The sequence below is a fragment of the Vigna unguiculata genome, chromosome 9 (genome assembly GCF_037176805.1).
Source record: "Vigna unguiculata cultivar grain cowpea cultivar isolate G323 ecotype 2 chromosome 9, ASM3717680v1, whole genome shotgun sequence".
Classification (NCBI taxonomy): domain Eukaryota; kingdom Viridiplantae; phylum Streptophyta; class Magnoliopsida; order Fabales; family Fabaceae; genus Vigna; species Vigna unguiculata.
In genome coordinates, this window is record NC_140800.1 from 20,184,214 (window position 1) to 20,202,759 (window position 18,546).

The following is an 18,546-nucleotide window of genomic DNA, read 5'->3' on the forward strand; positions in this document are numbered from 1 at the left end:
TTTTATTTACTACAATATAAAAATTTAATGTAATTGTCATGAATTTTTTTTATCACCATCCAACATTTAATGGAGTTTAAAAGATACAAGATTTATATCAAAATTTTATTATTATGTTTATTATTTGTTCTTTGCGTCATTTTGATCAAGTGAAGTATTAAAACTTTTATTAGTGTATAAAAAAGATATTCATTAGATTTTAAAATATTGAAGTAAACAAACATTTAAAATATATTTTAATTTGAATATTTATTTTCCTTTTATAATTTTTTAAAAATATTTTAAAATTTTATCAACTAGGTTTCATTAATGTTTGCAAATTGGTATTCTAATCTAAAATGTAAACAATTATAATTTATTTCAAAGTATTTGATATCGAAATTGAATATTTGATAATATTATGTTTCATTTACCGTAATTTTTTATTATTTTATAAAAATTAACTAAAATTAATATTAAAGTAATAAGAAAACGGGTATGGATATGAGATTATACTCGTTATCCGGTAGAGATCGAGATGAGACAAAAGTTTCATACCTGTTAGATTTGGGTATGGGGATGAGAATGAATTTTTTCTACAGGTATGAGATAATGAAACCCGTCCCCGTCTCATTGCCATCCATAATTACTTTTATTTTATGAATCCATATTTACTTTTATTTTCTGATACTAATGTATCAAACTGTCCAAATAGGTTAAATTCAGTCACTATCTTCCGCGGTAAGAAATATTGAGTAGAATGTGGAAAATAGCATAGTACTTTGTACATGGCAAAATGATCCACATATACCTTAGACCACAATACTTCACTCTTTAGTTTCTAACTCAAGGCAGAAAATCGTGATTGGTCATGATATTTACACTCTCTTCAGCAGACGATATATATATATATATATATATATATATATATATCCATTTGATATTCAATCATATATCTCTACATAAACATAAAAAAAGACATTTACATTATTTTAATGGTATATGTGCACTCTGATAGGCTAGAAGAAGAGACCAGCACGCCATGGAAACTTTGTCACTAGAAAAGAAAATCAATAACTGAAATAAGTTATTCTAGAGGATTTGTTATGTGTATGAATGGATGACAATTATTTTATCAGTTATGCTTGTTTTTTATGTGTGGGTCATAACGATTTTATAGGACAGTTATTATATTATGAGCAGGAGATATACATGCTTGAATGTACATTTGAATAGAGTTATCTCTTAGAGGTTAGATGTGTGTTTTTGTGGATTTGTACTCTAATCTGGTTGACAGAATTATTATCAATAAAACTGTCTCATTTATGTGTGGGATCTCTTTAGCCTAACATATAAAAAAATTAAATCAAATCAATGTGTGAAAATTGATATTAGCTGAGAATCCAAGAAGCTTCTTCTTTTGATATTTGATTCCGTGTATATATATATATATATATATATATAATCTTCAAGATATAATTCAAATACTTTCGAACTTTTATATTTATGATCTGGATTATAAGTAATATCTTCATATCAACATCAAAACAGTTACTATTTTTGTATGACGGGAGATAACCATTATAACTCATGCACAGAAAAAAAAAAAACAAAACTTTATCAGGAAGCAGGACACAACAAATCATGGCTTAAATACATGATTATTTCTGTCAAAGTTGGTTCTATGTAAGCATAAGTGCGTGGAACAATAGATAAAATTAAGTAAATAAATAAACTTGTCCCAACCGTACCTGAGTACACGAACCTCAGTAAACGATGGCTGCCTACCACGCAAGGACACCTCCATCTGGAATAACACGGCCCTCAGCAGACATGATGGCCGCCTACCACGCAAGGACACCCCCACATGGAGAACGCGACCCTCAACAGACCTCAACCACCCATCTTACGCATGCGCCTTCCTCTGGACAACACGGCCTCCAGCCAAACCCCATGGCCGCTTGCCCTACGATAGGCATCCCTCTGAAAGTAGACCACCCTCGACGCATCTCATGGCCGAATACCGAACACTGCCAACCCTCGGAGGACCCCCTGGTAATTTCTCTCCTTAACACTGGACCCTGGAATAGCCAGAAGAGGAATATTGGGCCCAAAGGCCTATCACAGGTAGGACCCACAAGTAAAAAAGTATAAATAGCACACTGTTTTATGCATTGATTACGCATTAAATTGTTCTCTGAAACCCTGACATCACCAGTGCTGACTTAGGCATCAGAAAGTCTTTTGCAGGTCCCCTGCGCCGCCCTCAAGCCCCCCCCTTTGGAAACAAGAGAAGATCAACCTAAAACAAGACGTCCAAGACCCTTGACTGATTTGTGGACTACAGACCTCGGTTCCGTAAGAACAATTGGCGCCCACCGTTGGGCCGAAGAGTATTTCATAGATCCAAGGCAGTAACCCTAGAGCAAGATGGTATCCACACGAAGCAGAACAGCAGATGTCCCCCCCTTGGTGCCGATTGTTGAAGTTGGGGATCCCGGCCCCGCCTCGGAGATTTCACGCATCCTGGAAGCTCAAGCCAGGATGCAGCAGGAGTTCGCAGAGTATAAGAAGAGGAATGCAGATGAAATGGAAGCTTTGAGAGAGGAAAACTCCCGCCTTAGGCAAAAGATCGAAGCAGATAAGGTGGCTGGGGAACCCTACCCCCCACTCGAGAGTTGACGTCCCTCCCCCCTCGAGACTTGATGTCCATCTGAAGACGAAAGTGAATACAAGCCCACCGGGCCCACAATGGGCGGTAACTATAGCTCCTTCGCCTCCAGGAGGAACCGTCGCCACCCCTTCATAGACGGAATCACCGAGACGCCTCTACCCCACAAGTGGAAGGCACCAACCGTTACGTACGATGGGACCACAGACCCGGACGAGTTTGTGTCCATTTACACCAACCAGGTGAGCCTATACTCCACCGACGACGCTGTGCTGTGTATGTCATTCTCAGTAGCCCTCAGGGGGTCGGCTCTAGAATGGTTCATGAGCCTCCCCCCTTACACCATCGACTCCTTCTCCACACTCACCTCTACCTTCACCACCCAATTCGACATGAGTCGCCGACATGATCTCACCACAATTGCCCTCCTCAACCTCAGACAAAAGGAGGGGGAACCACTCCGGGTTTTCATTGATAGATTTGGTGCCATCGAAATGAAGATCAAGGACCTTACCCCTAACCTCATCCTGATGTATATGATGACCTTCCTCAGGCCAGGACCTTTTGCCGACGAACTGGCCATGCGCCCCCCTCTGAGTATGCAAGAGCTTAGAAAGAGAGCAGCCATGTTTATTAGGGTAGAAGACATAGGGCGATATCAGAGCAACGCCTAATCCCCCTAGTGCGAACAGATATCAAGAGAACCAACAAGGAACCTACCCCGCGCGACCATAGTCACCCCTCAGAACGGAGGCCAGCAAAGTTCTCAAACTATGCCCCCCTGAACGCACCCAGGTCCCGCATAGTTGACGAAGTCCTGCAAGCAGAACTCATTCCCCCACCCAGGAAATACCAAAACTCGCCCAACGCAGACCTAAGCAAATATTGTCACTACCATCGCAACAATGGCCACACCACCGAAGATTGCGACACCCTGCACGACAAGATAGAAGAACTTGTGCGTGCTGGACATCTTAGACACTACGTAAGGGAAGCAGGGGAGGGCCCATCCTGATGAAGGATTGACCCCAACCAAGGATGGAGGCACATGCTTAAGAAGACTAAGCATGTTTAGAAAGGAAGTTCACTAATCCTTCATCCCTTTCATTTGTATTTGTTATTTTTGATTCCCAAAGTTGACTTAGTTGAATCAACTTTAGTTAACTTGTTGACCTTTGACTAGGTTTGACTTGTTGACTATAGTTGACTTGACTTAAGCCAACATGCTAATCTATGTTTATTTGCTTTGTAGGTTAATTAGGAGTAAGAAAGCAATGCTAGGTTGTGCATGGTGATTGGGGAGCATAAATGATGTGGAGGAGAGAGTAAAGCAAAGGCATAAAGCATAAAGTAAAAGGCATGAAGCAAGTGTACCAATGTACCTTTGGTCTCCTTTGTTTTTAGCACACTTTGGCCACTTTTTGGAGACATATGAGACACATTCTTTGTCTCCTTTTGTGCTAGAACGAAATTAGCCTTGCACACACCATAGTTAGGTCTTTTGTCTCTCATTTTTGTAACCTTATTTGACCTAGTTTCTAGAAGCTAGGGTTAGGTTTTTGTAGAGACATCCTTAGGTATCTTTTATTTGCTTAGAGGCCCCTAAACTCTTCTATATAAGGAGTGCTCCTAGACATGTAAAAGGGTTGAAAATTTTGAAGTAAAAACACTCTTGTGTCTCAACCATTTATGAGAGTTTCCTCCCTAGGGAGTGAATACTTTTAAGGCTTATCTTGCATAGCAATTGGCGGCACACATCCACTCATCTTCAAGGTTGCCATGGCTTCTAGCCTAGCCTTGTAGTGGCGTGCTTCTCACATTTTTTACCATTTCTTTCCTTTCCATTTTATGTTTTCTTCTTTCTTTAATTATTCTTGGTTTTCTATGGTTTATGTGCTTTCCATTTCCTTTTTATTTGAATCAATCCATCATCTTCTTCTCTTGAGCTTTGTGAAAGGAACCTTCACATCTAGATAGCTTGCTATCGTAATGTCCAGTGGGGATTTTACTTAGCTTTCTTAATCAACTCATACCATATTCAATAATCTTAAAAAGGAACAAGATAATCCTTCATCACATCCAGACCCCGGTATGATAGAAACGATAACAGGCGGGCTGAGCGACGAAATGATCGAAGAACCGAACGCAGAGAACCGAGGAGAGAGTCAGCCTGAACACAGAACACAGAACCAAAGGGACCAACACAACCACAACCCCGACGAGCAGACAACAGACCACCCCTACGCGGGACAATCAACACAATATCTGGGGGATTCGCAGGAGGAGGGAGGTCCTCCTTCTCTAGGAAGAGACACTTGAGAGCTGTCCAACAAGTAAACATAGGATCCGGTCGAACGCATAGAAGAATGCCGCCCATCACTTTCTCAGATTCAGATTTCCAAGGTAGCGACCCTAACCAAGATGACCCCATGGTCATAACTGTGGAAGTCGAGAACTTCCCAGTAAAGAAGGTTCTCATCGATCAGGGAAGTTCTGTAGATATCCTATACTGGAAAACCTTCAACAAGATGCAAATATCTCTCGCTGACCTAACCCCCCACAACGAACCCATATACGGATTCTCGGGTGAAAGAGTCCCCACCAAGGGATACATTGACCTCCACACAACGTTTGGGGAGGGGAGACAAACCAAAACGATACCGATCCGCTACCTAGTTGTAGACGCCCACACATCCGATAACATCCTCCTTGGACGACCATCCATCAATGCACTAGGTGCCATCGTATCCACTCCGCACCTCGCCATGAAGTTTCCATCTTCGCAAGGCGACATCATCACAGTACACGACGACCAAAGCGCGGCCAGAGAATGCTACATGGCTAGCCTGAAACTACCACACCCACCCCTGACAACCCACAACATTGAACAATCCCCAGTCGACACCACCCTGGCCGGCGACGACTTGGACCCAGAATAAACTCCGAAGCACGGCTCGAGCCCGTGGGAGAAACAAGACAACTCCAACTCGAACAGTAGGACCGTTTCCTCCATATTGGAACCTCCCTTCCCGAGGGAGAAGAGCGCCACATTGAGCAAGTGCTCAAGCAAAATGCCGACCTCTTTGCTTGGTCAGCAACTGATCTCCCAGGAGTACACCCCAGAGTAGCCGCCCACAGGTTATTAGTCTTCCCAAATGTAAAACCTATCTCCCAAAAAAAGAGGAAGCTTGGAGAAAGCAGAAGACAAGCAGCTATAGCGAAGGCCAATAAGCTGAAACAGGTCGGATTCGTCGGGGAAGCCTAGTACACAACTTGGCAGGCCAACGTGGTTCTCGTCATGAAATCCAACGGGAAGTGGCACATGTGAGTGGATTACACGGACTTGAATAAGGCCTGCCCATGAGACGCCTACCCGCTACCCAACATAGACAGACTCGTCGATGGAGCCGCAGGACATGCAATACTAAGTTTCCTAGACGCCTACTCTGGCTACAACCAGATACCCTTGGCCGACGAAGACAAGATCAAAACCGCGTTCATAACAAAGGAAGCCAACCTTTACTACAAGGTCATGCCCTTTGGCCTCATAAACGCCGGCGCCACATACCAACGCTTGATGGATAGAGTATTCCAACCGCTCCTGGGCAAGTCGGTAGAAGTATATGTCGACGACATCATTGTTAAGTGCCCAAACGCAAGACAACACTCCGCAGATCTGGCAGAGGTCTTCGAAGCCTTGCGCACATACAACATCAGGCTCAACCCTGAAAAATGTACATTCGGAGTGGACGGTGGGAAATTTCTAGGCTTGATGCTCATACAGTGGGGGATCGAGGCCAACCCTGAAAAATGCCAAACCATAATTGATATGAGAAGCCCCGTGAACATCAAGAAGGTACAGCGGCTAGTAGGCAGACTAACCGCCATCTCATGCTTCCTCCCGAAGTTGGCAGGTAAAACCAAACTAATGATCCAGCTCCTGAAAAAGTCGACCAAGTTCGCCTGGGACGACACTTGCGAACAAAATTTCAATACCTTGAAGCAACTGCTCACCACCCCCCGGTCCTGTCCAAACCGGACCTTTCCCTCACCCTTATAATATATATAGCCGCATCAGCAAACGCACTCAGCTCCGCACTCGTCCAAGAGAAGGATAATACCCAACAACCCATATACTTTACCAGCCGCATCCTCCAAGACCCAGAAACACGGTACCATATGGTGGAGAAAGTAGCTGTCGCAATCATAACAGCAACACGTCGCCTACGACCATATTTTCAGTCACACACGATCATCATCAAAACGGACCACCCCATACAGAAAATCCTACAAAAACCAGATCTAGCGGTCTGGTTATCCTCCTAGGCCATCGAATTGTCAGAATTCACTATCCGTTACGAGCCACATGGACCCATCAAAGCGCAATGCCTAGCAGACTTTGCCAATGACCTACAAGAGCAAACCCCCGAAGGCACCTGGTGGACCATGCATGTGGACGGCTCCTCGAACCCACTAGGCGCCGGCGCAGGAGTGGTACTCGAAGGACCCGACAATGTCCTTATAGAGCAATCTCTACGCTTCAGGTTCAAAACGTCCAACAACCAAGCCGAGTACGAGGCCATAATAGCCGGCCTCAACCTGGCACGAGACGTCGGTGCCCGTAATCTCTTGTGCAAGACAGACTCCAAGCTCACCGTAGGACACCTCAATGGTGAATATCAAATCAAGGACCCCACGCTCTCACAATATTACCACATGGTGATGTCCCTAATCGAACACTTCGAAACCTTCCAAATTCAACACGTCCCCCGAAGCAACAATACCAGAGCAGACATCCTCTCCAAGCTTGCCAGTACCAAAAAGAAAGGGCGTTACAAATCACTCCTGCAACACACCCTAACCACACCTTCCATTGAGCAACATAACCAATGCTTAAACATAACCACCACCGGCACTTGGATGGAACCTTTCGTCAAATACTTGGAAGAAGGAGTCACCCCGACAAACGAAGAAAAGGGTTGGGCTCGGAGAGCAGCACACTACACCCTAATTGGGGGAGAACTGTTTAGAAGAGGTTTCAGTAAACCTTTGCTCAAGTGTATAACCCGCGAAAAGGCCGACTATGTCATGCAAGAAATACACCAAGGTATCTGCGGCTACCACTCAGGCCCCAAAACCATGGCCGCCAGGATATTACGTGCCGACTACTACTGGCCTACAATGGAAGAAGACTGCACCGCATATGTCAAAAAGTGCGTCCAATGCCAGAAGCACAGTCCCGTAACACACATACACCAAGAGGAACTCCATCACATCTCTTCATGGCCATTCTCAAAGTAGGGGATGGATATAATCGACCCTTTCGCGCCAGGAAAGGGCCAGGTCAAGTTCCTCCTCGTCGCGGTCGACTACTTCTCCAAATGGATCGAGGCAGAACCTTTAGCCACCATAACAGCCAACCAAGTCCAGCGCTTCGTCTGGAAAAACGTCATCTGCCGCAATGGCATCCCCCACACGATCATAACAGACAACGGTTGCCAATTCATAGACAAAGGCCTCGCCAACTTCTACCGCAATTTGAAGATTACACATATAACAAGCTCTGTCGAACACCCGCAAATGAACGGCCAATCTGAGGCCGCCAACAAGATTCTCCTCGGACAACTGAAGAAACGGTTAGATGGGGCAAAAGGCAAATGGCTAGATGAATTACTCGAGGTGCTATGGGCATACAGATGCACCCCCCAATCTTCAACCCGTGAAACGCAGTACACACTAGTATACGGAATTAACGCCGTCATCCCAGTAGAAGTTGGGGAACCCTTAATGCGACAACAACACCACGACACACAATTAAACACCGACTGCATGAGTACACACCTCGACCTTCTGTACGAAATGAGAGAAAAAGCAGGTATTCGGGATTTGGCGGCCAAGTTGAGAGCAGCTAGAAGATACAACTCCAAGCTAAAGCCGCGATCCTTCCACAAAGGAGACCTCGTCTGGAGAATGGCCAGTAAAGCTCGCAAGCACAAGGGCAAGTTCTCGCCCAATTGGGAGGGCCCGTTCCGAGTGCTTAAAGAAATAGGCAACAACGCATATCGCTTGGAGAAACTATCCGGGGAGCCGCTACCCAACACCTGGAACGTCTCCCACCTTAAATTCTATTTCAGTTAATTTTTACTTGTAATCGGATGTACTTTTTCCTACCCTGGCATTTTTTCCCTAAGGAGGGTTTTGGCCAAGAAGGTTTTAACGAGGCATCCACCCATCAATAAAATGCAAGTTTATCACTATCTTGTCTACATTAACTCCCAGCCACTACTCTAAGTGCCGCTGGTCGAACAAAAATACAATCCTAGCCACTACCCTAAGTGTCGCTAGTCGAATAATAAGTAAACATTCCCAGCCACTAATCCAAATGCCGCTGGTCGAACAACATAAACATTCCCAGCCACTAACCTAAGTGTCGCTGGTCGAACAACATAAAAGCTCCCAACCACCGCTCCAGGTGCTGATTGGCCGAGCAAATAACTCCCAACAAGTTAAACAAGCATACACCGATGTATATTTTAATATAATAACTTAACCCCATATCTAACTAACAACACATTAAGGGCCAAAAACACAAACATCAGCTAAACGAATCAAAGTAACAAACCAGAAATTACTTTCATTTTCATAAATTATGAAGATTACTCGATACAAATTCATCACAATACAATGACAACCCAGCACCAAAAAAGCTAAAAGGCACACTCACCCCAAAAACAAGCCGGAAACAAACCAGCATACCCAAACTACAATCTTTAATCCCCAATTACATAAACAAAAAAGAAAAAAGTTTCAGCATCCTTGCCCCCAATATCTACACTAAATTACTCTTCAGCGTCATTCACCTCCTCACCAACCACGGCTTCCTCTGCCCCATCAGCCTCCTCATCGACATCCTCTCCCTCCCCCGCCACCCCATCAGCAGTGGCCGGTGGAGTCGCCACCACGGTATCTTCGTTCGCTATGGTAGCCGCCTCCTGCTCAGCCTTGAGTCGGCTAATCTCTGCGACGTCCAGCGTGCGATTATCATACACATCCAGATTAACATTAAAACGGCAATCAGTCACAGAAACTTCACGGCAGAGGAACTCGGCCTGCCTAAGAGCTTTCTGAAAGCTATTAACATGCTCATTGTACACGGCCTGTTGAAGACCAAAAACTTCACTAGTGGCTTCCTTGATAGCAGCATCTTTGGCGACATTCACCCCATCCAACTCCACCTGCTTCGCCTTCAACTTCTTCTCTAATCCCACAACACTCCCCTTCAATCTCTTCACCTCAGCCTCCAACTTCGTCTTCTCATCTGCCCAAGCCACATGTTCACGATCCCTCTAGCTTTTTAACGCAGCAACCTCCTCGGCTAACTTTTTCTTATCACCCGTGACCAACTCCTCTTGCAACATTGTGGCAACCCGCCAGCTCAAAACCATGCCGCGAGCCAAGTACTCACTCATGGCCCGCATAGTCAATCCTGGATCAGCAGCCTCCACAACAGCCACCTCCTCATCACTCAACTTCAGCTCCAAGCCCTTTCTCATTTGAATCTTGGCCTTCTCAAAACCACAAAGGTCAGGATTACTCGACCAACTGGACCCAACACTGCCGGTCTTCGCGAGGGCCCTCAACCTCTTGCGATCCTTCCCAACACCCTTCATTTTCGAGGGAGCCGACCTCTTCACAACTGGAGGCCGGTAGGTATCCACAACAGGACCCGCAAGATTCGGAGCTTTCGACTGTCCCTCACCCTTCGCAGCGTTCGCTATCTTGTCTCTGATCTTGGCGAAAAAATCCACTTCCCCACCCACCTTCTTCGCATGATCAGCCATCACACCTGCACAAAACTAAATTTTTCAGATTAGTCCAACACAGAACCAACAACAATGTCAGAACATACCGCATAAGTCGTGGCCAGGATTATCTGTCAAATAACAACAAACAACCCATTTCCCCAGCACCCTAGTCGGCAGCGTCTCTACACCTCCACCACCCTCCAACTATTCGCATCCAAGCCCTCTTTAGCCACTGCGTCCCTTCGAGCAGGCGCACCCGTCTAATGAAATGGGAATTTTGGCCGCCCCTCATCATCATAATACAATAACCTCCCGGCCGGTAGCACCCTCACTCGAAAAAAGTCGTCTTTAAACTTCTTAAAAGACTGCGTAAAGTCGTCCAACAAGCTAATTCTTGGCCTCCTAACTAGCGACACCCACGACAACGGATCCCTCGGATGCGTAACATAGAAATACAGAAAGCTCTCGGGAGTCAGCGACAATTACAGCGCTCTACAACTAAGCCGGAAAGCCTACAGGCTCCCCCAGCTATTAGGATGCAATTGCGTTGGCGCAACATTCAACAGGCGTAGAACCCCAATCGTAAACTCGTCCAGCGGCAAACGAACATGCAGCTTCGTAAACATACAAGCGTACATGTAGAAAAAGTCACCCTCCAACCCCCCGCGACCATGACACACGACCTCCACAACACTCAACCGCTCAATAGTCGCCGTACTCGGATCGGCCCACCTTTCAAACAAATAGATGCTATTCACCCAAGACCTCAAAAGCCTAGACCATCGGTACTTTGAGGAACAGGACCTCACCCCCTCAGACACCCACTCATACCCATCCCTCCTCGGCCAAAGCGACTCGGCATGCTCACTGGCCGGATCCTCACGCACCTCCCACTCAACCTCAATATGCAACGTATCCGACGAACTAAAAAATTCTAACCTAAGTCCACCAAAACTCGCCCCCGAATCACCACAATTAGAACCACTAGAAGACGTAGTCGACATACCTCATAAACCGGCTAAGCAGCAAACGGCACACGCACAACAACTGACAAACAAGCAGCAACGCAGGAAACCCAAACAAGACCAACGACTAAGAGCGACGAAAAATGTCAACTGATCCACTCCTATTTAAAGCACGTAGTCACAACTTTCCACCTTCCACCAAACCTCCTCAAAGCCCAAGGCCCAACCACAAAAAATCACCTCGAAAAACTCACTTTGACACAACCAGGCTAATCAACAGTCACGTCTTTTCAACTCACCTAACCCTTGACCAAGTGTCAGAGCAAACAGTGCAACTCAACTCACACTTCATAGAGATACCGGTCAAGCTACCGCAACAACTCGGCCAACATTGACCAAAGAAAACGGCCCACCATCACACCAGAACTGTATAGTCTATACGTCACTTCTTGTCTCTAGACTGGGAGGCTGGTATACTCACAAGGTACACAGCCAAAGACCACAAATGAAATTTGCAAAATAGTCTATACGTCACTTCTTGCCTCTAGACTAGGAGGCTGGTATACTCACAGGGTACACGGCTAAAGACCACAAATGAAATTTGCAAAATAGTTTACACGTCACTTCTTGCCTCTAGACTGGGAGGCTGATGTCCTAACCGTACCTGAGTACACGAACCTCAGTAAAGCACGATGGTCGCCTACCACGAAAGACACCTCCATCTGGAATAACACGGCCCTCAGCAGACACGATGGCCGCCTACCATGCAAGGACACCTTCATCTGGAATAACACGACCCTCAACAAACATGATGGCCGCCTACCACGCAAGGACACCCCCACATGGAGAACGCGACCCTCAACAGACCTCAACCACCCATCTTACGCATGCGCCTTCCTTTGGACAACACGGCCTCCAGCCAAACCCCATGGCCGCTTGCCCTACGATAGGCATCCCTCTGAAAGTAGACCACCCTCGACGCATCTCATGGCCGAATACCGAACACCGCCAACCCTCAGAGGACCCCTTGGTAATTTCTCTCCTTAACACTAGACCCTGGAATAGCCAGAAGAGGAATATTGGGCCCAAAGGCCCATCGTAGGTAGGACCCATAGGCAAAGACGTATAAATAGCACACTATTCTATGCATTGATTATGCATTAAATTATTCTCTGAATCCCTGACATCACCAGTGCTGACTTAGGCATCAGAGTGTCTTTTGCAGATCCCCTGCGCCGCCCTCAAGCCCCCCCTTTGGAAACAAGAGAAGATCGACCCGAAACAAGACGTCCAAGACCTTTGACTGATTTGTGGACTACAGACCTCGGTTCCGTAAGAACAAAACTATATTAAAAATCTTTTTATACTAATAAAAATTAAATTATCTTTAAAAAATATAACTTTTTTACCAAGTTATTTTTACTTTAATATTATATATTTTTATTTCTTTTTTATGATAAAATAAAAAATAAAAAACAAGATTACCTTCATCCCGTACTTTCCCTGATAAAAAAGAAAACGTTTTTTTATGCATGACCCAGACTAAAACTCCTCCCTCCATATCCTCTAGAACTAAACAAGATAAACAAAGAGAGAAGAACAACACTATAAGAAGAATTGGTGAATAAATTGATACTCTGAACTCACAAGGAAAATATTCTTAATGTACTCATGGGATTATTATTTTAATTTATTTTTGTCATTCTATTTGTCACTACAAATATCTTTAAATTTTTCAGATAATGTTCATTCTTTATGCATGATATTTTATACCAGAGTAAAAGTAAAACAAATTGTGAAACTTTATAAACAGAAATGTCAATAAGACATCAAATATAAATTTAAGTTTCTAATGAACTTTGTGTGATACATGTATATAAAAGATGACTCTTATTTTTAGATATACGATATAATAATTATTTTTAAGCAAGATTAACATTATATTAAAGATTAATTAATTTTTTATTTATTTATATTTTAAGTTTCTGAGTAATAACATAAATTTTCAAATTTAAGGTAAAGTATGTAATTAAATAAGTACATAATTTTGTTGTCTTTGGACCTTCACTTTTTTTAAGAGGATGGATGAAGTGTTTATAAGTTTTAACAAAATTATAATTATTTTGATCATGTCACAAATTGTAGTTTGTACTTCTTAATATATATATATATATATATATATATATATATATATATATATATATATATGCTTGAATGTACATTGGAATAAAGAGTTCTCTCTCAAAGCTTAGATGTGTGTTTTTGTGGATTTGTACTCTAATTCTGTTTGACAGAATTAGTATCTATAAAAGTGTCTCATTTATGTGTGCAATCTCTTTAACCTAACAGATAAAAAAAATTAAATCAAATCAATGCGTGAAAATTGATATTAGCTGAGAATCCAAGAAGCTTCTTCTTTTGATATTTGATTATCACAATCCGTAGTAGAGGAAAAACCTAATTCAGGATATATAACATAAATGATATATATATATATATATATATATATATATATATATATATATATATATATATATATATATTAACAGAAAATTAATTTTTAATATTCTTAATTTCATATTTAATTGGAGATAGAGAGATGATACTGCATGTAACGTACAAGAGGATAGATATTTAGAAGATGTAAGTCATTTTAAAAATGTATACCATTTTATCATTTTATCTCATTAGATCTTGTGTTATCGGCTTACAGCTCTCCCTAAATCATTAAAAACCAATAGAATAAATGGTTAGTATCACTACAAAAAAAATTGAAATTACCGACGGAATTTTATCGACAGATATACTTCTGTCGATAAATTTGAATTACCAACGGATTTTACCGACGGATTCTCAAATTTTAATTACCGACGAAAAAATCCGTCGGTAAAAAAAATTTCATTTACCGACAGAAAAATCTATCGGTAAAATCCGTCAATAATTCAAATTTTTTTTACCGACAAAATTACCGACGGATTTTTCTGTCGGTAAAAGAAGCGAGAAATTTTCCGCCCAAATTTGAATTACCGACGGATTTACCGACAGAAAAATCCGTCGATAAAAGAAGCGAAAATTTTCCCGCCCAAATCTGACCTTATAAGAAGACGAGGAGAAGGAGAAAAGAAGAAAAAGAAGGAGAAGAAGAAGAAGAAGAAGAAGAAGAGAAGAAGAAGAAGAGAAGAAGAAGAAGAGAAGAAGGAGAAGAAGAAGAAAAAAGAGAAAGAGAAGAAGAAGGAGAAGAAAAGAAGGAGAAGAAGAAGAAGAAGAGAGGAAGAAGGAGAAGAAGAAGAGGAAGAAGAAGAAGATGAAGGAGAAGAAGGAGAAGAAGATGACGACGACATTGACGACGACATTGACAGCGACGACGACGGCGACATTGACGGCGACGGGGACGGCGACCACCAAAAAAAAATGAAAAAAAAAATTGAAAGAGGGAGGAGGAAGAAGATGAATAGTGTAACAAATTTACCGACGGATTTTTGGTATTTACCGACGGATATTTCCGTCGGTAATTATCGACAGATTTAACGACGGATTTTTTTATCGATAATTATCGACAAATTTATCGACAGATTTATTCGTCGGTAATTACCAACGGAACATAATTTTCGTCGGTAAAATTTTACAGACAAGCATTTTACCGACGAATTTTTGACCGTTGATGATCCGTCGGTAATGTTGATTTAGCGACAGATTTTGGCCATTACCGACGGATTTTGACCGTCGGTAATAATGATTTTTCTTGTAATGGTATGTCTCAAACTCTAAGCATGTGTTTTGAAACTTTAATATTAGCCCAATTAAGGTAACGATCTACGGAACGATTCAATTACGGAACGATTCAATTAATATAACTAGTAACATACAGTTACAAGAGCAGATCCCACTCCTGAAATTATGAAATCGATTTACATCTCTCAAAACACATTATAAAAAAAATTGTGTTTTAATGACCACTCATTTTGGTCGCTAAATAACAAAAAATTGGTCACAAATCATTTAGTGACCGAAATAGAGACTAAATGGAAGTAGTGGCAAAAATTCTAGTTGCAAATCAATTAGTGACCGAATCGAAATTGGGTCGTTAAATAGCCATCGAAATTTTATAATTGCTAATTGGTCGTTAAAAGGATTGGTCGCTTTTAACTCTTAAAAACCAATTTAGTCACCAAAAATTTCGTAGCTAATTTGGTGTCTAATATTAAAAATTTAGCAACCTCTTTTTTTTTTGTCGCTAATGACAATATATATATATATATATATATATATATATATATATATATATATATATATATATATGATTTTAAACTATTTTGGTCGCTAATTCGGTCACAAATGTCATAAAATAACGACCATTTTTTTCGGTCACTAGTAATAAACGATGTTCTTTCTAATTAAATTACTTTTTGTCACTAAATCGGTGGCAAAAAACTAGAAACGTATAGCTACAAATATGTTTCGGTGGCTAAATCAATGACAAAAAAAATCAGCAACAATATCTTTTATGGCTACGTTTGTATACATAATTTTACTTAATTATACGCAATATTTAAACATTTAATTATGCTAAACAACAATCAAGTCAAATATATAATGTATTAAAGACTAATATAAAAAATTAAAAGTATATATATTACATGATCGAACATATTCTAGTCACAAGAACCATATCGTTTTTATCATATATTTCTCTCACTTTATGCAACCAAATATAATGTAACCATAAACTAGAAAGAAATCTAGCTATTCCCAAAAAGAAAAATGGATATAGTTGTGAGCAAATTTGAACTAATGAAAATTATTAGTCCTATGGTCTATCATCACAAGATTGGTCTACTATATAATCATTATTAGGAGGATCGGAAGGAGGAGTTGGCATAGAACTCTTCAATTGGATATGGTGCAAAATAAGTTTCATTTGCTCATTTTGTTGGCACATTTGCTCATTTTGTTGGCGCATCTGCTCATCTTGTTGGTGGATGCATTCACTCAGTTGCTTGTGATTTTTCATCAAGTGCTCCATCTTTTCTTCAAGTGTCCTCACCTTAGCATCCTTTGCCATAAGTTCAACATTTAATTTTTGAATAGTTTCACGCATTTCTTCTATTTGATGAACTATTGGAGTTTGGTTGGTACTAGAGTAAGCACCTATAGAAGTAGTAAACCTTTTACTCAATGCACCAAGTCCATACACATTACCCTTTTTATTTCCACCTCCAACTAAAGTAAAGTATATTTCATTGTCATCAATGGAGGTAATAGGAGAGTTCTATGAAGGTGATCCTTCAAGCATTTGATTTTGTTGAGCTTCATAATGAAGTAAAAAATGTTATTATTGTGAAGAAAACCTGTAACAAACATTAAATTATAAATTTTAAAATATAAACATACTGCAAGGTCACGGGTCTTATCATTGACCCACTCTCTAGTCTTTAATTTTTTGGTTCTTTCTACAACATAAATTGAATACGTAAGTCTAATATATTGTATTTAAGCACAACATAAATTGAATACGTAAGTCTAATATATTGTATTTAAATTAAATATAAAATATAAAGAGATAATAAGATTACCATTTTCTCAAAGTGAGATGTCATAGATATGGAACCACCACAATATGCAAACAATTATTGGAATCTAGGTCCCTTTATCCTGATTAGTCCTAACTTTGTTCATTGCATTTTTAGAATACGTGAGCCTTTTGTATCAAAAAATGATCTTATGACTCGCTCTTGTTCAAGATCCCACACCTATACTCTTTCTGCATGAAATATAAGTTAGGAAACAAACATAGTAGAATTATAAATTACATTTTAAACATTAACATAATTGGAATTACCTTACACTCTCCAAACCACATGTCTAGAAGTTCAATTCGAATTTTCTTCCAATTGGGATTAAGTTTATCAAATTGTTGTTTAATGATGTGAGATTACAGTAGAATGACCACTTGCTAGTGTAAACCTATGTTCAAACATAATGTCAAAATGGTAGATGCAAATAATGACATCAAAGAATAACAAATAATCTTAGTCTTGACTAGGCATCTTAATGAAACCTCACACAAACAACCTTCTTCAAATAAACTGTCAAGTGATTGGGAGAATCCAATATATATTAATTAATATTAAATATCAATTAAATTTTGATAGAGAATTTAGTATTGGTGACAATGTAAGGTGAAGACAAGTTATTGGAAATATGGCTCAACATGGAGACTACATTTGGAGAGTTGGGTGATGTTACCTTAGTCCAGTCTAAGCTACCCAAGAAGCTCAAGAAGAGAACGCATGTTGCTACTGAAGATGGTTCTACTAGGTATGTAACAAACTCAGTATGCTTTCTATAGTTCCCACATTCTACATGGTGACACTTATTCAATTTTCTTACATCATTCTTGTTAATTTAATTTAGCAGAATTGAAGGATTTATCGTTTTTTTTGTTCCCTGAAGAAAGTTAGACAACTAATCTTAATATCTTAGAAGCTGCTTACAAATGCATGCATAATTTTAATTGAGTTATAGTATGAGTTTAACTGCCTATATTGCTTAGGTTGTATCAATGGGATAGGAGTTTAGCAATATTATGAAGCTTCCTTCCATGATAAAAGAATCAAAACTTAAACATAATGAAGTGGCTGATGTAAAAAAACTTCTCCTTGATTTACATGTACATGTTCACCATCATTATTCCTTCTACATTGCACATGCTAACACGAAAACCTTATGAAGTTCTAAGTAAGCTGAATTATCTTGATTCTTATTTTAGAAATTGGTGCATCTATGTTTTTAAATAAAAATTACTTCTTAATCGTGAATATTCTCTATTGTAATGGTAATATATTAGATATTTTTGAAGTTATTTGTCTCTCAAAACAAACGTGATACAAACATATAACAACTATATATCAAGAAAATATTTACACTTTTAATTTCAAGTCAGGAGTATAGAACTTTCTAAATAGAAATAAAAACAAAAGTGTTTAAGATCAACTTTTAAATTGACAATTTTCTATTTTTTTTTTCATGTTAATCATTTCTCGGACCAATTTTCAACGTGTATGCAACCATCCATTTTTCTTGTCCTTGTTTTGATTTATTATATCTTATGAGTTCTTATTTTCTA

At 40.5% G+C, this 18,546-nt stretch overlaps 2 protein-coding genes and 1 pseudogene across 2 annotated transcripts; 2 read left to right on the forward strand and 1 right to left on the reverse strand.

Moving 5' to 3' along the window:
* Nucleotides 1–2,730: 2,730 nt before the first annotated feature.
* Nucleotides 2,731–3,324, forward strand: LOC146883677 (uncharacterized). The gene has a single exon (XM_085666691.1). The coding sequence runs from the start codon at nucleotides 2,731–2,733 to the stop codon at nucleotides 3,322–3,324; it is 594 nt and encodes a 197-aa protein (XP_085522817.1).
* Nucleotides 3,325–5,079: 1,755 nt separating this feature from the next.
* LOC146883678 (uncharacterized) lies at nucleotides 5,080–5,589 on the forward strand. Its single transcript, XM_085666692.1, has one exon. It carries the CDS (start codon nucleotides 5,080–5,082, stop codon nucleotides 5,587–5,589), a length of 510 nt encoding a protein of 169 aa, XP_085522818.1.
* Nucleotides 5,590–16,227: 10,638 nt separating this feature from the next.
* LOC146883679 (uncharacterized) lies at nucleotides 16,228–17,340 on the reverse strand (annotated as a pseudogene).
* Nucleotides 17,341–18,546: the final 1,206 nt, after the last annotated feature.